Source organism: Brachycentrus maculatus, unplaced genomic scaffold (assembly GCF_059751285.1).
Source record: "Brachycentrus maculatus isolate JH-2025_06_01 unplaced genomic scaffold, ASM5975128v1 h1tg000020l, whole genome shotgun sequence".
NCBI classification, from domain to species: domain Eukaryota; kingdom Metazoa; phylum Arthropoda; class Insecta; order Trichoptera; family Brachycentridae; genus Brachycentrus; species Brachycentrus maculatus.
In genome coordinates this window covers 60,677-82,325 of record NW_028280774.1, presented here as the reverse complement: position 1 = coordinate 82,325, position 21,649 = coordinate 60,677, and the positions used below count along the sequence as shown (strand labels likewise).

The window sequence follows — 21,649 nt, the reverse complement described above, 5'->3', positions numbered from 1 at the left end:
ATGGTTGGGACAAGTCCTTAGAATAAGAGCATCAAGCCATCGTGTCTCTTCTTCCAACCCCGAGGATGCCTGACAACCATTCATGGACTATACTCAGCGGAACTTCGAGATGCCGGACTGACCTGGGATGAAGCTAAGGAGATGGCGCGTGACAGAGTGACCTGGAGTCGTCTCGTGTTGGCCATATCGCTCACTCCTTTCAACAATGTCATATATCAAAAATCATCAATTTTCAGTTGTGTATGTTTTCGAAATACCCAGAAAATCTACTATATCCCAGCAAAAGCGGCATATTTTTAACTTAATATTTACCCGCTACAGGGCAGAAAGTGTTGTTTTTGCATTTTGAAGAAAAAATAATGTTTGATTACTTCTTTTTAATTCTATATATTTTTGAAATGGAGAAAAAAACCTTCAAGTTTTACCTAAAAAGATCTAGTGCACAGTAAAAAGTCCAATAAGTGGCTTGATATTTATTTTTTATAGATTTTATTATATTTTTAAACTTTAAAAACGATTTCCTGAAAAATCAAGTTTTTTGAAATATGACATTGTTGAAAGGAGTGAGTGATATGCTCCACCTAGGGAGCGAACATGTGAAAAAGAATGAAAGAAGAAGAATTATTGCACACATTATGGATAAAACAAATACAGACATTTCATCGGCTAACATTATTTACAAATACAATCATAACAAATAAAAAATCCGCAACGTAGTATTTCTTGTTTTCTAACCCTACCCGTGTCATATTAAATGTAGTTTAATGCAAATATCACAATGCAAACTGTCCGTCTCAGTCAGCTGTTTGAGCTGTAGCATTGGCCAGAATCGTGAACATCTCGGTGAGCCTGTATTCCTACTTTGTATGTGTGTATGTGTCTATACGTATTATCCTTCACCTTAGGGCATTGTATCATATATAAGCAGAGTTTTCTTGGTCGTTAAATACATGAAGGAGAGGTGATCAGCCACGCGCTGTAAATACCAGTCCAGGGTAATATTAACACATTGTTTGCAGGAAACGTGTATTTTACATACTGTTGGTAGAGAACGCGAGATGCTTATAAGCGTTTTATTTGCTTACTTTAGGTAGAGCGCGAGAGACGCCTGCAAACATTGTACAGATGGGAGAGCGGGAGACGCTTGCGAGCGTTCTATTTTCTTACTTTACATAGAGCGCGAGAGACGCCTGCAAACATTGCACAGATGGGAATTGGGTGTTGCGGCTACTTGTGATTAGTATACTGAGGGTCGGGCGGCAGACTGCCAGAGTATAATCAGGGTCCTTTTCCATACTGTTGGCAGAGAGCGGGAGACGCTTGCGAGCGTTCTATTTGCTTACTTTTGGCAGAGCGCAAAAGACGCCAAAGATATTGTAATAGGAATTTTTTTACAACCCTAGTTAGTATACCAATTACAGTCGGGGTTGATGAAAAAACCGCCCGACAACAATGTGTTAAATAAATATGAATAGAGTGTAGAATCCCTTATATTTATTTAAAACCCCCAGGGAATTGAATCCGTTAACTCAGCGCGGTAGCCGAACGCGCTGACCACTGTACTAAAGAGGTAGAAACGTATGCATTTACCATGTAACTTATTGTTTCGGCATTCGCTTTGAAGTAAGGCATGATTAAAATATAAATTAAACGCCTGTTTTTTTACTACTTGAGTATTATATTCAAACCTGTAGAAGGAAGCATCTGTAGCTTCCGAAACTTCTTCTCCGTCTTATTCCTCATTGCTGAGGGTTGTGACCCTTGCAAAAGACTCTTATTTATTGTAACTGCAAACAGTTGGTACAATTCCATATTGAATTGATGGGTAATCAACATTCATGTGTTTGATAATGTCCTAAGAAGACGAAACGCGTCACGTATTAAGATATGCATAAATAAATGTAGAATTCAATCCAACAAAAACCTTGTTTTATTTTGGATACATTACCCAACAATTCAAAATGACTCTTCTCCAGTTATCGTATATTGGACAGCTTGACGCCACCAATGGACACTCCTCCATTCCATTTGTAGAGAACCCTGCGCATTGTGTTTTCCCCATAGATATTAGGTCAGGGGAGGGGAGGGTATGCCTGTCTTACACCTTTCTCAGTGGGGAAACTTGCAGTGATTCTTACGATTGCCTTACTTTGGGCATAAAGTCCATGGATGAGTTTTATCGAATGGGATGGGACTCCCATCTCCATGAGTACTATCCATAGGTGTTCCCACTTCACGCAATCGAAAGCTTACTTGTAATCGACAACACATAAAACTGTTGGCGTCAGGAATTCTCGACTTTTTTCAATCACTTGGCGGATGTTAAGGATCTGCTCTCTTGTTCCTCTTCCTTTCACAAAACCAGCTTGTTCCTTTGGTATTTGCCATCCAATGTAACTGTGTAAACGTGCTCTTAGAACATATAGCAATATCTTGCTGGTGTGAGAGATAAGTGCTATTGTCTTATAGTTTTCACATTTTTTGGATGAGCCTTTTTTGTGAAGAGGAATGAAAACAAATTCTGGTCATTCCTGAGGCCATGTTCCCGTTCTCCATATGAGGTTGCAGAGATCCAGCACTAGTTCCGAAACTAGTCGTAACAATATATTACTCAAGAGGTGAAAAACGAGTGTTTTATTTGTAATTTTATACATATACATCCCACATATCAAAATATAAAAGTTGACGTAAATTAGGGTCTTAATTGTCATACAATATATACACAAGGAATATCGATTTATTTTTTTAAATAAGGCAGTTTCATGACAAAAACAGTCATTAAAAATACAAACTTTTAAAGTTTTCAATGATTATAAATTGAACCATGCAACTTTTCAACAGTCAGACTGCTTCCTTAAAAAATAAAAACGTCTCAAAAGCGCAGCTCAAAAACCGACGACTTAAAAAGATTGAATGATTATCTTAGAATTTTTGACATCTCATCAAAGATGAAGAAGAATATGGAAGTCTGGGCATTTACGGGGCTGACGACCGTCATAGGCTGGTTTAAGGGGTCACTTTACACACGTGTAACATTCACCAATTCTACCCATTATTGACAACCACACTACTCAAATTCTTGGAAGATATATAAGAACCAATTTTGAAACATTATTCTTGAATCACTAGAACTAGAGACATCTATTGGTGAGATGAAAAGAAGCTTTTTATTGAGCAGAAACTCTTTTATTAGTATGTGAGGTCCGAATCCTGGATTATAATTACACACATGAGAAACGCTAGAATTTATTCTTCCTCATCTTTGATGAGATGTCAAAAAATAATATGAAAATAACTCCTGTAATTGGAGACAATCCAGATTTTGTGAACAAGTATTTGGACACACTCAAAATGTTATAAATCATCTTAGAAGTTGAGTTTGAGTTTTTTTTTGTAGAATGGGTTTATGGGCGAGGGAAGGGTGTTGGGTTTCAGGGAGGTCTTGGAGGGTCTTCTATCTCCATCAAACGGAATTTCAGGACTCTGTTTGACGCTTTTAAAATAGTCGATCACGCCTTGCGAAGTGTTGTTTTTCAGCGCGATCATAACCTTTTTCCTCCCAGGCGAAGAGGTGAGCGAGAGATTAGCTTTCAGTATGTTCAATCTGTTCTTTTGTGACTTCAGAACGCCCGTGTCACTCGTATTGAGCCGTTGTTTTGCTGCCAATTTTTTGGCGTGGGTTTTCTTGTCCGAAATGACGATTTCCGTTTCGCCGCTATCTTGCGACTTTGCCCCGCGCTTTGGAGTCGAGGTAGAAATGGCTCCGAGTGATTTGGGACTTCTCTTTCCGGGCGTGTCGTTCGATACTTCCGAAGCCTTATTCCCAGGTGATTTTAATTTAATATCTAGACCATTTTTAGCTTTGATACTACTTTTAGGCGATTCTTTAACAGCGGAAGTCTCTAATTTTATTGGAGTATTTTTACTTTTTACTAAACTACTGATTGATTTATTTGCTGCAACTTTCTCTGATGATTTTGCCACAACAGGGGAACTGTTTTTAACTGGAGTCTTTAAATTGATTTTAGCTATTGAGATATTCTTGTCTGTACCAATCTCTGCTGATTTAATAACAGGAGAACTATTTTTAACAGGAGTCTTTAAATTAACTTTAGCCGTCGATATATTCTTGCCCGTACCAATCTCAGCTGAGTTTATAACAACAGGGGAACTATTTTTAACCGGAGTCTTAAAATTTACTTTAGAGGTAGATATATTCTTGTCTGTGCCATTAATTGTAGTGTCCTTTTTTGCTTTGGGCGTTACCGGAGAACTAGCTTTATTAGATCTAAGAGTTTCTTTTTTGTCGCTATGTTTCGCCAAAGTATCCTTATTTTTCTTGTTTTCGGTCGGGGTAGCGGACGCATCTAACGCGCTATTATTTTCTTTGTTGTTTTTAGATTTGTTTTTCTTCTGGACCCCGTTCGGGATAGTCTGGGCCGATTCCTTTTTGGCCTTATTCCGTTCTTTCTTGGGTTTGGTTTCCTTTTTCAATGTCGCTTTCTTCGGAGTGTTCTTGCTGGAATCGGGCCGAATGTCTTCCGATTCCTTAACGTCTTCCACCTGCCAGACGCCGGGTTCATTCTGGAAAAAAAAGCACATTTCAGGCGGTTAGTTTAAATATTTTGATATTATTTTTTGACATCTCATCAAAGATGAAGAAGAATATGGAAGGGGTTGTCAACAATGGGTAGAATTGGTGAATGTTACACGTGTGTAAAGTGATCACTTAAACCAGCTTATGACGGTCGTCAGCCCCGTAAATGCGCAGACTTCCATATTCTTCTTCATCTTTGATGAGATGTCAAAAAATAATATGAAAATAACTCCTGTAATTGGAGATAACCCAGATTTTGTGAACAAGTATTTGGACACACTCAAAATGTTGTAAATATTTTGTATATTAAAAGCATTGTTCACTTTATGGTGTGGTAATATAACATTCTCCATATCAGTCAGTGTTATTTTTTATTTATTATTGTTTTCAGATAGTCAAGTATTTTTTGTATTTTATATAAACACTATTATTCTAGTTCTACTTATAATACCTATACCCTTATACCTTTTACTATGACTAAATTATATTGTATACCCACACACAGGCCATGCCTTTGTGGGTTCTTTTTTTGTATTTGTATTTTGTTCATATTTTTTTGTATTTGAATTTATGTCATGTTTGTGTAATGCAAAATAATTTAAAATAAAGAAAGAAAGAAAAACTTTCATTTTGCTGCTGATGACGGGCAAAATAAATCCCGTGCAAATATCTTTAATTCGGTATAAATTGCTTTGAAAATAATACTAATATTTTAATAAAAATTGCTGAAAATCAACGAAAATATATATTTTTTTGATATACTACGTTGTTGAAAAGAGTGAGCGATACATATTCATCAACATTGGATAATTCCTTATTTTCTACCTTGAAATGAGTTTTTTTTTTTTTGAATTACCTAACGTCCAAGTGACTCTGAAATCTAGCTACGGCTTATGCGACACCGTTTATCATGTCCCTATTCAGGCTTCAACTTTATAAGTTTCATAGCCTATGCCTACTTGTGAGTGGATTTACTCTTTATGTTTAAAGTTACTACCTTTGAAATGAGGCCGGCGCAGAAGGTATAAATACCCTTCCCGCCGTTAAGCATCAATCCACCCACCGGGTAGAAATATCTTTCCCATCCAAAAAAACTAGACAAAAATATCAAAATCTTTTAGTACACAACCATGATACACGATTTACACACAACGAAGGTTTGATAGTCCCAAGAATTAACAATAAACACGGGAGTCCAACGCTGCAATATATAATTCCGAACATTTTTAATTTGTTGCCGACGGAGGTTAAAGGTCAAAATAAAATATGGAACAAAGGCGAAATAAAGGAATGGGTAAATGATCAAGAGTTAATTTTATGAAAATTGTAAAATGTTTGTATTCTTAATTTTTCTCTCTTTTTTGTGTGTATATTAGGTAAAAATCGTTAAAAACAATAAAAAATGTATTAAAAAAAAACTCCACCGACAAGACACACAAAGTGGCTTGGTGGGTCTCAGCGAAAAATTGTTTTAAATATGTTTAAAATTGTGATTAAAAAAAAAAAACATAGTAAGTAAAGGGTGTTGGATTCACAATATTAACCTTCAATCCATTATCTTTCTTGGCCTTCTTGGGGGGCGAGGGTCGCTTCAGGGGGATCTCCTCATCGCTGTCGTCTTCCCCCTCCTCAGCCAGCTTCCTCTGCTGCATGAGGTACTTCCGTCTCTGTCGCTTGTTCATTCCTGGAAATAAAAAATATATAAGACGTTTTAAATGGAACTCAAAAAATAAAATGTTTTTTTTTCTTCATGAAAACATAAAATAATGACACTAATAAAAAATACTTCTACATATTTTTCATTCAAACCCTTATTTGCACAAAATGGTGCATAGGGCACTGCGTGGTAGTGAAGCAGTGTTATCTTGATCGTAAATCGCACGAAGGCAAGGTGATCAGCCCTGCATTTCTTGTACTTTCGAACCCTTATCCGCACTCCAATGATGCATAGGGCACTGCATCATATAAACGCAGCGTTATCTCGATCGCAAACACATGAAGGAAAGGTGATCAGCCCTCCGTTTCAGGTACCAGTCCAGGGTAATACTGAATAAATGTTAGAGTGAAAAAATCACTTATATTTATTTCACCCCTCTGGGAATCGAACCCGGGACCTCCAGAACGGTAGCTGAGCATGCTGACCATTACACTACGGAGGTGGACAGGATATCCTTATTCAAGAAATATCGTTAATTAAGAAAAATAAATTAACATTGAGTGGAAGTCTCTCTCCAAGCACAAGAGCTTAGTTTTTTTTAAAGAGAGGTACAACGGAAATAGTATAAGATATTTGGAAAGAAGATTCATGTAGTTAAGATATGGAATTAAGTCTTGGGGACATCTGACAAAAACAAATTTAAAAATGGTTCAAAATCTGCAATAAAAAAAAATTAAAAAACATTGTGCCCAGTCATAATATATAATCAAAGGGACAATCCAATCTTGATATATAAACATTTAAAATTACTGCCGGTACGTGGAATATTGTGGATTAGTATCATCGTTGAACAACAAACTAGACAAAAATATCAAAATCCTTTAGTACACAACCATGATTTGATAGTGCCAAGAATTAACAGTAAATATGGGAGTCCAACACTGCAATATATCGATCCGAACATTTTTAATTTGTTGCCGACGGATGTTAGAGGTCAAAATAAAGGAATGGGTAAATGATCAAGAGTTAACCAGATCCACGCGGCTCGCATAACCGTATGTGTTTTAATAAAACATGCCCCATACGCGGCTGACATAACCGTTTGTGTTTTTACTTTGCTCCAAGTTTCGAACCTCAGTTCAACTTGGAGGGATTTTTTCATGGTGTGGAACTTTGGATAAAATAATACGTCAATCCTCGGCCTTATGACATCTGTTGAAATATCTGACTAATAATTTGTAACATCACAAGGATAAATAAAATAACAGATCCCTGATTTTTCTCGCGGTCGGTAATTAGTCCGTGCCATAATCATGCCCTATATCTGTCTCACTCTCGACGCTACGCATCGCCAGTGGGTAAGAGTGACACACGATGCTTGCTTTGATTTATTTATGTTACGATCTTATTTGTTTATATTACGATATATTTCAAGAATAATGTGACACAAGTGTATTATAGAGTACCAAAAAGGCACAATGAATCCCATTGAACGTTTTTGTTTAGGAAAATAAATCGTTTCTTAACTAAATACATGATAAAAGTAATCATTTTAAAAATGGCTAAATACCGCCGCGTACGGGCGTCTCTCAGGAACAAGGTTAACGCGGTTAAAAGGTTTATTATATGAAATTGTAAAATGTGTATATTCTTAATTTTTTTCTCTTTTTTGTGTGTATATTAGGTTAAAATCGTTAAAAACAAAAAAAAAATATTAAAAAAGAACTCCACCAACAAGACACACAAGGTGGCTTGGTGGATCTCTGCAAAAAAAAAGTTCTAAATATGTATAAATTGTGATTTAAATAAATCTATACAAAATTTTAAAAAAAAGTTAATGAATTAAATTGTAATATTTTTTTGTAACTACATATAAAACAATTTACCTCTCATCTCCTCATCATCGTTCATCTCCTCGAAGATCATCAGGTCCAGGGCGGACTTCCCCGCCTTGGGGAGCCGGAACTTGGGGTCGTTGGGCATCGTCAGCTCCTTCATCTTGAAGGGATAGTCTCCGGAGGCGAGGCTTTCAAAGCTAACAACAACAAAAAAACACCCCATATTAATAAAAGATCAATTATACAATAATTTGCAGTAAAAGATCTTAACACATTGTAGTCGGGCGCTTCGAACATAGACTCTAGCCTATAGTGGACGTTTTTCGCGATTAGTGCAAAAATATATCGCTTTCTTAAAATTGACACAATTTCTAAACCAAATAATATTTTCGATTGAAATTTTCAAAGAAATCATAAATGAAATTTGATCATCAAAAATAAATTATAGCCATAATTTTTAATTAAGTATTCCGTATTTCACAATTTTAGAAGCATTGTAAACTCTAAAAAATAGTCTTCTCCTCTGAGGTATCATTCCCTATACAATGCTAATTATATTCAAATAATAAAATACCAAACAGTAAACAAAACAGTGCGAGCGGTATGAAAAATACTCCAATACGTGAAATGACTCAAACTAAACTGGAGATTGAGATCGCATAAAAACTGTAGATTTCTGGCGATGCCTTTACAAGCGACACACTAGCCAATCCGGACAAGGCATCTCAAATAACGTCAGCAGACTGTCGCCTAGCACCCAGGTAGCAGATTACCCTTCAACGCGTTTTTTTTTCACGCTGATAACAAACCCGTATATTGCCGTTTCCCGCCGATAACCGACAGCCGATAAAAACGGCATTTGCCGTGTCCCGCAGTTGACCGACAGTCCGCGAAAAACCACAAATCTTTAAATATAATAAAATATTGAAAGTGATTTTGAAACAAGCAATGAGAGCGCGATATCCCAATTAGAGGGAGAAGGCTAGTACCTGCGAGCGAGAGAGTTGAGCTTGTTCCTGTTGTTGGGCGTAGAGCGGGGGTCCAAGGACATCTCCTTCAGCATGGCGGCCATGAGGGCTCCATCCACCGGCAGCTGCGGAAGAACGGCATCCACGTGCCCGGCACGCGCGTCCAGGCCCACCTTCCTGACAAGCACACAATACTTGATCATCGACTATTTGATATCTTACTAGCTTAATATTGTCCTGAAAAAATCCTAAAGGATTTTAAACTTGGAAGTATAATATATTGACTTGTTAAAAATGACTAACTGCATTGGTGTTTATTTTCTTGCCAAGCAATAGTGACTTAAATGGCCCTCCTGAACATTTCACGTTTTGGTTGTTGGTCACTTTCTCCTGTACCACTACGATATATATCATACATGGTGTCGGAAAAAAACTTTCCTCAAAGAAGTATGGGCGTACATGAACATGCCCGCGCTTATAACTAAGAATATAACTAATAGGAATGTGTATTTGATTATGCAGTTTTATCGATTGTTGCGCGGTATGATGGATAATCCTGAAATTATCCGGAGCATTGGTCTGTATGTTCCCGATAGTTGTCAAGACAGCGTCGGCATAGATTATTTTCCATTCCTATATGTATACAGGATCAACCTGCCGATGGTTATGCCTGTAGGAAGAGCTACCGCTATGTTGAACAATATCACACTGGATATTGATCTGTTATATTGGCTGTCCAAACTTAAAACACAGTAAGGGACATTTTTTTTGTAGTACATTTTTTTTGCATTTTTGGACTAAGTAGAATCTACTTAGTCCAAAATGCAAAAAAAACCTACTACAAAAAAAATGTCCCTTACTGTGTTTTTAATTTGGACAGCCGATATGTGTCTGAAGGAGTATTCAAAAGGGGATTCTTTTACATATTTTACAAGATTCTTCTTGCTTACTTTTTAATTTGTGTTATATCGTGCCTTAAATGTTAGTTTGTAATGTAAATATTAATTATTGAATAAATTGAATTGAAAATTGAAATTTTTATTTAATTATTTAATTTTTAAACTTGAGTTGTAGTAAATACATATTACCGGAAGGGGAAGGTTAAGGATATTTTAAGGATATCAACTATCTCATGACTATTTCCATTACTCTTACCTCTTGAAGGGTGCCCCCTCATCATCGTCGTCTTCCTGATCCGACTGTTCCTCTTCTTCCTCACTCTCTTCTACTTTCGTCATAGCGTCGATGGTGCCCCCCGGATACCCCGCCTGAAACAGTAAAACAAATTTATGAGGCGAATGTAGTTGTTAAAAGAAGCAGAGGAAGACCGACGAAAACATGCCAAGATCAAGTAAGTACTTGGGTGTGATCAGGCCAAGAGTGTGGAACAGGAGAAAATTGTTTGTAAAGAATTCGATTCTGAATTCCAAAAAATATATTCTCTCTGCCTACCTCTGCAGAAAGTGGCGTCATGGTTTGTTAATTACATATAATTTTATTTATTTTATTTTTTCAATGCCGTGCTTCATACCCATCGGTAGAGATCCTTTACACATCACTCACTCCTTTCAAGAACGTCATAAATCAAAAATCTTCAATTTTCAGCTGTGCATATTTTCGGAATGCCCAGAAAATGTACTATATCCCAGTAAAAGAGGCATATTTTTACTTAAAATTTACCCGCTACAGGGCAGAAAATGTTGCATTTTGAAGAAAAGGTATTGTTTAATTATTTTTTTAAATATACTAAATATTTTTCAAGTGGAGAAAAACACCTTCGGTTTTACCTAAAAAGATCTATTGCGCAGTAAAAAGTTCAATGAGTGGCTTGATATTTATTTTTAATACATTTCATTATATTCTTAAACTTTAAAAACGATCTCCCGAAAAATCAAGTTTTTTGATTTATGACGTTGTTGAAAGGAGTGAGCGACATATCCTTTACGCAAAGTATAAAAGATATTTATATAGTTGAATAATTAAAATATACTTTTTTTTTATACTAATGTAGTTATCGTTATAATTAAGTTATAATAAAATATTCATAGTGATTTTAAAACAAAGTTATATTTTAATTAAAAAATGAAAAATTATATAAATTCATTTTATTTGAATTCTGTTTATCAGATTTTATGATAAAAAAAGTTCACCTGTTTCCACGCCTTGAGCTTCTCCGTGTAGTCTATTCCCAAGTCCGTCTGGCGGATGAGGTGCGTGAAGATGTGCCTCATGATGGAGCCGGCCAGGCGGCTCTCCTGCCCGTAGCACAGGTACTCTGCGAAGGGGCGGCTGAGCTCCGCCACTATCTCGGGACCGACCTTGCCTTCGGTGACCTGAGCATCAACACCAGAGATCTCATTAATGATTCAACATTAAATATCTGGCTGAAAACTTTATATGTATACCTCTCAGATCACGGTCTATTTCTTCGTTCTTCCCAAGAAAGGACTCTTTTCATTCCTCGCCATAACACATCATTATTTTTTGACATCTCATCAAAGATGAAGAAGAATATGGAAGTCTGGGCATTTACGGGGCTGACGACCGTCATAGGCTGGTTTAAGTGAACACTTTACACACGTGTGACATTCACCAATTCTACCCATTATTGACAACCACACTACTCAAATTCTTGGAAGTTCTATATATATAAATGAACCAATTTAGAAACCTTGTTCTTGAATCCCTAGAACTTCACTGGAGACATCTATTGGTGAGATGTAAAGAAGCTTTTTACTAAGCAGAAACTCTTATATTAGTATGTGAGCCTTTGACGGTTGTCAGCCCCGTAAATGCCCAGACTTCCATATTCTTCTTCATCTTTGATGAGATGTCAAAAAATAATATGAAAATAACTCCTGTAATTGGAGATAATCCAGATTTGGTGAACAAGTATTTGGACACACTCAAAATGTTGTAAATAAATTATCTGGTCAAAATATAAGCTTAATCTGTGATACCTTGGCCACTTCCTCCATCCACAGGTCGGCGAGGTGCATCTGCAGGCCGAGGCCGTGGAAGTCCTCGAGCACCGGCTGCAGGCTGTCCCTGATGCTGGCCAGAGCCGCCGGAGACCAGTGCAGCGCCTTGCCGCAGCGGAGCAGCCCGCGGGTCATGCGCCGCACCAACTGGCAAACCAAACAAACCAATCGTAGTTTAGATAATTCATCATTCATTAAATTAAAAAGTCTAATTATAATAATAAAAATAATGAAATAAAAGATATAATTTAATTCATTTATTGAAATTTTTTCAATGAATTCCAAAAAAGGGGACTAGGACACAAACAGCCAATAATGAAAACAACTGGTAACCGTATAAGGATAAGCCAAAAGTAATCAAGTTATTTATGTTAACTGCAGACAGTTGGTAGAATTCCATATTGAATGGTTGGGTAATAATATCCAGAATAAAACACAGTTATAGGATTGAATTCTACTTTGTTTACATATATATATGTATATATATGTATATATATATATATATATATATATATATATATATATATATATATATATATATATATATATATATATATATTATATATATATATATTTATATATATATATATATATAATATATATATATATATATATATATATATATATATATATATATATATATATATATATATATATATATATATATATGTAAATAATAAGATAATGTCCTAATAAGACACGATTCGTCTTATTAAGACTAAACAGGTCAGTGTTTGATAATGCCTTAATAAGAGGAAACGCGTCACATATTATTATATTTATGTAAATAAAGTAGAATTCAATCCAATAACCGTGTTTAATTTTGCCAATGCATCATATAAACGCAGTGTTATCATGATCGTTAACACATGAAGGAAAGGTGATCAGCCCTCCGCTTCAGGTACCAGTCCAAGGTAATATTGATAAATATAAGAGTGAAAAAATACGTAAAAATCGGGAGACTAAAGACGTCAAAAAAACTTCCAAACATTACCGTTTTTAACAATTTTTTTTTATTTTTTGGCTCAAAACATGGTACATAAGTGTGTAAATTTTCAAAAAAAATTCATTTAATGAAGTGTGTAAAATTTACTTTTTATTGTTACTTTTGGGTCGGCCCTCGTATAATATAAAAAATACACTAATAGAGAAAATAAACATGTTAAACATAAAGTAATAATAAAATAACAAATAGTAAACACTGGTAAATACACATCTCCTTCACACACTATCAGCGAGCAGGGAGAGAAATACAATGTTTACATTTATCCATTATAACATGGAGAAGAAATGCTGAGAAAGTACAGACTTCAAGGTGGATAGCAATATATTAAATAAATCTATACTATCAAAAGCATTGGCTAACATGTGAAGCCGCGGAATGGGAGAGAAAATGGCATAGTTTGCATTATGTACAAATACTGGGAATACAGATTTTTGCCTAGTACCTCTTTGACGCACGCTAAGCTAAATGTTTATTTATATTTGTAGATAACGGTCAGTTTTGAACGCACACCAAATATCTCAAAATTGACCAAAATGTAGTTAGAGCACTTTACGTAGGGCACGTCGATAGTACCCAACAAGTAATCAACTTTGTATATTTACCATGAGGAACTTGTCTATCCTGTGCTGGTCAATCCCGAACCAATCAGTGGTCATGGTCTTGAGGAAGCATTTGTAAAACAGAGCCGGAGCGTCCATCTTCTTGTCACCGAAGCAGTCCAGTAAGCTCGAGATGTTTTCACAGACGTCTTCCTGCAAGTAAAGCACATTCAAACCATCTCCCGAGACAAACATCCGTGTCTGACAAAATGATATTCATAAATATTTATTTAATTAACACATTGTTGTCGGGCGGTTTTGTTTATCAACCCCGACCCTAATTACACTCTGGCAGTCTGCCGCCCGACCCTCAGTATACTAATCACAAGTAGCCGCAACACCCAATTCCCATCTGTACAATGTTTGCAGGCGTCTCTCGCGCTCTACCTAAAGTAAGCAAATAGTGCGCTCGCAAGCGTCTCCCGCTCTCTACCAACAGTATGGAAAAGGACCCTAATTATACTCTGGCAGTCTGCCGCCCGACCCTCAGTATACTAATCACAAGTAGCCGCAACACCCAATTCCCATCTGTACAATGTTTGCAGGCGTCTCTCGCGCTCTACCTAAAGTAAGCAAATAGTGCGCTCGCAAGCGTCTCCCGCTCTCTACCGACAGTATGGAAAAGGACCCTAATTATACTCTGGCAGTCTGCCGCCCGACCCTCAGTATACTAATCACAAGTAGCCGCAACACCCAATTCCCATCTGTACAATGTTTGCAGGCGTCTCTCGCGCTCTACCTAAAGTAAGCAAATAGAACGCTCGCAAGCGTCTCCCGCTCTCTACCGACAGTATGGAAAAGGACCCTAATTATACTCTGGCAGTCTGCCGCCCGACCCTCAGTATACTAATCACAAGTAGCCGCAACACCCAATTCCCATCTGTACAATGTTTGCAGGCGTCTCTCGCGCTCTACCTAAAGTAAGCAAATAGTGCGCTCGCAAGCGTCTCCCGCTCTCTACCAACAGTATGGAAAAGGACCCTAATTATACTCTGGCAGTCTGCCGCCCGACCCTCAGTATACTAATCACAAGTAGCCGCAACACCCAATTCCCATCTGTACAATGTTTGCAGGCTTCTCTCGCGCTCTACCTAAAGTAAGCAAATAGTGCGCTCGCAAGCGTCTCCCGCTCTCTACCAACAGTATGGAAAAGGACCCTAATTATACTCTGGCAGTCTGCCGCCCGACCCTCAGTATACTAATCACAAGTAGCCGCAACACCCAATTCCCATCTGTACAATGTTTGCAGGCGTCTCTCGCGCTCTACCTAAAGTAAGCAAATAGAACGCTCGCAAGCGTCTCCCGCTCTCTACCGACAGTATGGAAAAGGACCCTAATTATACTCTGGCAGTCTGCCGCCCGACCCTCAGTATACTAATCACAAGTAGCCGCAACACCCAATTCCCATCTGTACAATGTTTGCAGGCGTCTCTCGCGCTCTACCTAAAGTAAGCAAATAGAACGCTCGCAAGCGTCTCCCGCTCTCTACCGACAGTATGGAAAAGGACCCTAATTATACTCTGGCAGTCTGCCGCCCGACCCTCAGTATACTAATCACAAGTAGCCGCAACACCCAATTCCCATCTGTACAATGTTTGCAGGCGTCTCTCGCGCTCTACCTAAAGTAAGCAAATAGAACGCTCGCAAGCGTCTCCCGCTCTCTACCGACAGTATGGAAAAGGACCCTAATTATACTCTGGCAGTCTGCCGCCCGACCCTCAGTATACTAATCACAAGTAGCCGCAACACCCGATTCCCATCTGTACAATGTTTGCAGGCGTCTCTCGCGCTCTACCTAAAGTAAGCAAATAGAACGCTCGCAAGCGTCTCCCGCTCTCTACCGACAGTATGGAAAAGGACCCTAATTATACTCTGGCAGTCTGCCGCCCGACCCTCAGTATACTAATCACAAGTAGCCGCAACACCCAATTCCCATCTGTACAATGTTTGCAGGCGTCTCTCGCGCTCTACCTAAAGTAAGCAAATAGAACGCTCGCAAGCGTCTCCCGCTCTCTACCGACAGTATGGAAAAGGACCCTAATTATACTCTGGCAGTCTGCCGCCCGACCCTCAGTATACTAATCACAAGTAGCCGCAACACCCAATTCCCATCTGTACAATGTTTGCAGGCGTCTCTCGCGCTCTACCTAAAGTAAGCAAATAGAACGCTCGCAAGCTTCTCCCGCTCACTACTAACAGTATGAAAAAGATGCTTTTAAGTGTTTCCCGTAAACAATGCGTTTGTTTTAAGCAAAGGATAGTTTTAAAATAATGATTTAAGTTCTAATTGATAAAAAGCGTTTTACACACTGTTGGTAGAGAGCGAGAGATGCTTATAAGCGTTCTATTTGCTTACTTTTCATAGACTTGATATGATACTGACACGATTGACGTCATCTCATATCAAGTCAAGTGTGTCAGTATCAAGTGTCGGGTTGTGATCCCGTGGTTAGTGTCGCGGAGTCAAACTTTCTCAGTTCGAGCTCACTCTACTACAATTTGATAGCTATTTCTCTTAATGGGCCGCTTAGGCTCACAGAAATAATATGAAATTGAAATATTTTTGTAAATAATAAAAACACATAAAACTCTTTTTTTTTTAAATATGCAATTATTACTAATGATAATAATAATAAATAATAAATTTGGACAACTTATATGGCGCCATTTTCGTAAAAAAATACCTCAAGGGCGCTTCACTGTGAATGAATTGGGGAAAATATTATGGTGGATATGATTTAGCAAACAAATGCGTTTTTAGTCTTTTTCTAAAGATCATTTCACTCTCACTATTTCTAACCATTGGTGGAAGAGCATTCCACGCCGTCGGTCCCGCAACAGCAAAGGCACGCTCGCCAAATTTAGTGCGTTGGTTGCGAACTGGTAAGATCACTTTGCCCATTGCAGATGTTGTAGCCGATCGAAGCGTGAGACGTCTGTCAACCAATTCATCTGGAATACACAGCTCCTTAAGATACTCTGGAGCCATATTGTGTATTGATTTATACATGAGTAGGCAGAGTTTATACTCAACCCTTTGGGGAAAGCGTAACCAGTGGAGTTTGTGAAGTAGTGGGGTGATGTGACTGAATTTAGAAATTCCAAAAATTAGTCTCGCTGCTGCGTTTAACACTGATTGCAGTCGACACATTTTATTGTATTGATTACTATAATGATGCATATTATAAAGTTTTCAACATTCTATAAACTAACCTGATCATAAATAATCGTAGATCTAATTCTGATCTTTACATTGTGTTTTGGCATCTCTGATGCAGTGCCCTATGCACCATAGAGTGCGCGGATAAGGGTATGAAGAAGAAGAAGATATATTCCAAAGCATTGCAACGAGGATAGCGTTGCATCCATTAGAGCAGGTGGCTCATTTAATTTTCGTATGGCATCTTTAAATGCGTTAAACAGGGATGTGTAATGTCACACATAATGACCCAAATGAGTAAACTAATTAGGGTTGGGGATGATGAAAAAACCACGCGACAACAATTTGTTATACATGCAATAAAAAAAGCACCAAATCATAAAAATTAATTATAAATTACCTGTATTAAGGGTTTATCGGACATCCAAACACAGTAAAACAAACCCTTCCATAGCCTCATAAAGTCTTGTTCGGAGAATTCTGCAATAACAAAATACAAATCATTTAAAATCATGAAAAAATACTTTATGGAATGATATATTGCTCCGCCTTTCAAGAACGTCATAAATCAAAAAACTTGATTTTTCAGGACAACGTTTTTAAAGTTTAAAAATATAATACAATGTGTTAAAAATAAATATCAAGCCACTTATTGAACTTTTTACTGTGCAACAGATCTTTTTAGATAAAACCTGAAGGTTTTTTCTCCATTTGAAAAATATTTAGAATATTTAAAAAAGTCCGCCTCCGTAGTGTAATTGTCAGCACGCTCGGCTACCGTTCTGGAGGTCCCGGGTTCGATTCCCAAGGGGGGTAAAATAAATATAAGTGATTTATTCACTGTAATATTTATTCAATACTACCATAGACTGGTACCTGAAGCGGAGGCCTGATCACCTTTCCTTCATGTGTAAACGATCAAGATAACACTGCGTTTATATTACACAGTGCCCTATGCATCATTAGGGTGCGGATAAGGGTTTTATTTATTATTATTATTTAAAAAAGTAATAAAACCATACCTTTTATTCAAAATGCAAAAACAACACTTTCTGCCCTGTAGCGGGTAAATATTAAGTTAAAAATACAACGCTTTTTCTGGGATATAGTACATTTTCTGGGCATTCTGAAAATATGCACAGCTGAAAATTGACGAGTTTTGATTTATGACGTTCTTGAAAGGAGTGAGCGATATATGTACTGTTTAGTCATATTTTCTTATTTTGTTTTTACCTTACGTTTTTTATATTATGTGATTTGTTTTATTTTCTCATATGATTATTTTAAATATGCTTCTTACCTTATGTTTACTCATTTATTTCTTTTAAATATGCTTCTTGTGCCTATTTATTATACCTGTTTATTGTTTTATATTTTGCCATGTATTAGTATTAGTTTTGGTTATTTTAAAAAAAATCTTTTTTGTAACATTATTATTTGTGTTTCAGTCTTGTTAACCTTAATCCCATGTCCCAAAATGAGAAATAGAAATTACTCATCGGGAATGTTATATATCGCTCACTCCTTTCAAGAACGTCATAAATCAAAATTCGTAAATTTTCAGTTGTGCGTGTTTTCGGAATGCCCAGAAAATGTACTATATCTCAGCAAAAGAGGCATATTTTTAAGTTAATATTTACCCGCTACAGGGCAGAAGATATTGTTTTTGCATTTTGAAGAAAAGGTATTGTTTTATTATTTTTTTTTAAATAAACTAAATATTTTTCAAATCGAGAAAAAATCTTCAGGTTTTACCTAAAAAGATCTGTTGCACAGTAAAAAGTTCAATAAGTGGCTTGATATTTATTTTTAATACATTGTGTTATATTTTTAAATATTAAAAACGTTCTCCTGAAAAATCAAGTTTTTTTTTATGACGTTCTTGAAAGGAGTGAGGGATATATGACTTATGTATGTAATATGTTTTGAAAAATAAATAAATTAATTAATTAAAAAAGAGTCTGAGAGAATTAAAAAATAAAGGTTTTGTGTACTGTTTTGTGTCATATTTACATATGATGTAAATTAAGTTTAAATAATAGTTTGTATTAAATGTAACATAAGCTAACTGGAGAAATAAAAATATAAATCAAATCGTTAGAATGTATGAAAATATAAAGTATTTTATCTACATATATTAAAGAAAATGATACTTAAAATTTAGATACTGATTTCGATTTAAAAAATCCGGTATGCACAAACCAAATTCTACCATATTAAGCATCCGTCACATTTTGAGGTTAAAAATCTCGTGTTTTGAAAAAACAATGAAGGTGAAAAATGTAACGAAAAAAATATACTGCACTTGAAAAAACACACTTGCATTATTAGTCGATTATAAAAAATGGAATAAGATTCACAACACAATACAATATAAAGAAAAAATTACCGAAAGAGCTCGCGGAGCGATATGTCAACCATTTTTTCAAATTCTTGAGCACCTTGTCCCTGGCCTTCTTGTCGTTCCCGGCCAATATTTTGGCAAATTTGATCTCTTGCGCGACCAGCAGAACCTTCGTGTCAGGTTTACTTTTTGTTTTGGGAGCTTTATTTAATTTAATTTCCGCACGTGGCGGCTTGGCTTGTCGCACCGCCATTTTCAATGTTTGGCAATGTCAAAATAATGCTGCCATCCGTTGGTTGTCACGCTCGATGTTGCAAGCTGAAATATCATATTCTAATTATTCCAACACTTTAGTTCGCTGACATGTTCCTAACCTCAGAAATACATTTTTTTTTAAATAATTTGGTTTGGTATTCCCTTATCTTATCTTACTTGTCTTAGTGATAGGCTTCAATGATTTACCAGGATATGTTTGGCGGTAGCTTTAAGAATGGTACGGTTCCATGTGCAGACGGTATCCACTTCCAAAAATTTCACTTTAACTGCAGCAACAGAAAATAAAAGCCTTAAAAATATCTAGGCGTGTGTTTAAGACTTGCAGGCACTGCATTTAACACTATAAATATTGGATTTTTACTCGGTGAGGATAGGCACCTTGCACGGGCTATTACACTGAAAAAAAACAAATCTACTACGAATTTAAGATCTTCAATTGTTTGACTTGAAGTGAGAAACGAAGAAATAAGGCGTAGGACACAATACGTTTTGATTAGCATTTTTGAGTGTTTAATTAGTCAAGTAAATGCATATGGTACATCCCATATGACCCTTTATAACCGCTATCAAGCTTGCTCTTTTACAAGGACGCCCTAGGCTAACAAATCGTCAACATAGGGAGCGGATATGGATAATACACGCACGTGTGTGCGTGTATATCCATGCACCTCCCTGCGTGTGCAGGGGCGTGCATTATAAGCAGAAAAGCAGTGCCTACCCTAAGTTCCCCGCGTGACATATAAAAACGCAACCAGTACCTACCCTTCTTTACTAAATAGTACCTAGCTACCTACCTCTACTGCTTACCCTAATAAATTATATGTTCACGCCACTGCACACACGCACAAATAATTACGCCCGATTATATACTAAATGTTGTCTTACGTGCTATGACGATTGCCACGATCCAGGCGCTACAGGTGAACGGTGGTATGATAATAAAATAATATGAAGTGTACTTTTATTTCATCATACACACAAGTACAAATTACAAATAACAATAATCTAGCCTCAATGAGTTTCGATTTTTTGTTGATCTCATATTGTAAAATTTACCGAGGCCACATTTTACAATCTTTATTTATAAAACAAAATGATAGGAAGTTTTTGGTGAGAGTATTTTAATGTTTTAGAATTTTATAAACCCTGATGATGACAAGGTTCTTGTCGAAACCGGTAGGTTAAATTGTATTAGTAAAAAAGTGTTAAAAACAAAGTTGATTGATTTTATAAAGTTTATAAAATTTGCCACAAAGTATCTGTGGAAAACATTCAAGAAATCAAAGAAAATTGTTTATGACGTTCAATCAAATACGACATGACAAAAACGGCTGTCCAAACTCAAAACACAGTAGGGGACATTTATTTTGTAGTACAATTATTTTGCATTTTTGGACTAAGGAGATTCTACTTAGTCCAAAAATGCAAAAAATACGTACTACAAAAAAAATGTCCCTTACTGTGTTTTAAGTTTGGACAGCCGAAAAGATGCGGCCTATTTCAGATCTAATCACTTCCATTACCCATTTATGAATAGCTCTCATGAATAACTTTATATTTTAAGTGACTTTATGGATAATTGAAGCAAATTGTATGATTTTATTGCATAATAATCAAAGTTCTTTTGACTAAAATAGGAATGTTTTTTTTTTCAGGTTTTGTTTGTTAAGTTTCCGTCTCCGTAGTGTAATGGTCAGCACGTTCGGCTACCGTTCTGGAGGTCTCGGGTTCGATTCCCAAGGGGGGTAAAATAAATATTAGTGATTTTTTCACTGTAATATTTATTCAAAATTACCATGGACTGGTACCTGAAGCGGAGGGCTGATCACCTTTCCTTCATGTATAAACGATCAAGATAACACTGCGTTTATATGACACAGTGCCCTATGCACCATTTGGGTGCGGACAAGGGTTTTATATTATATATTATGGATAATGGAAGCAGATTGTTAAACTTTTTCACATAATAATCAAAGTTATTTTTACCAAAATAAGTGTGTTTTTTTTGATACTTAAGTTCCAGTGTTTTGGATCCATGTTCTATGTAAAGTACCATAAAGTGTATAAATAGATCATTATCAGACGAGAGAAATATATCTAATTTAACATACTCAACCTATAAAGGATTGTATTAGACTCGTGAAGTGTTTATAACACCCGATATAATTAATATTTTCATTCATCATTTTCTTTTGGAAAATTCGCCTTCGAAAAAACGTTACT

At 36.5% G+C, this 21,649-nt stretch overlaps 1 protein-coding gene across 1 annotated transcript; it reads right to left on the bottom strand.

Annotated features, from left to right (window-relative positions):
- Positions 1 to 2,619: 2,619 nt before the first annotated feature.
- Positions 2,620 to 19,446, bottom strand: LOC148313103 (ribosomal RNA processing protein 1 homolog). The gene is made up of 10 exons (XM_088267809.1): positions 19,196 to 19,446; positions 17,207 to 17,286; positions 13,650 to 13,799; positions 12,021 to 12,188; positions 11,211 to 11,393; positions 10,216 to 10,328; positions 9,082 to 9,237; positions 8,141 to 8,289; positions 6,142 to 6,281; positions 2,620 to 4,584 (listed from the first exon to the last, which is right to left on the bottom strand). The coding sequence occupies exons 1-10, from the start codon at positions 19,401 to 19,403 to the stop codon at positions 3,367 to 3,369; spliced, it is 2,565 nt and encodes an 854-aa protein (XP_088123935.1). The 5' UTR covers positions 19,404 to 19,446; the 3' UTR covers positions 2,620 to 3,366.
- Between the last annotated feature and the right edge of the window lie 2,203 nt (positions 19,447 to 21,649).

Coding starts and splice junctions, on each gene's coding strand:
- LOC148313103 (XM_088267809.1), bottom strand. CDS start 19,403: ATGGCGGTGCGACAAGCCAAGCCGCCACGTGCGGAAATTAAATTAAAT. Junction 11,394..12,020: donor GGATGGAGGAAGTGGCCAAG/GTATCACAGATT, acceptor GTTGATGCTCAG/GTCACCGAAGGCAAGGTCGG. Junction 4,585..6,141: donor AGAAAGATAATGGATTGAAG/GTTAATATTGTG, acceptor TTTTTTTTCCAG/AATGAACCCGGCGTCTGGCA.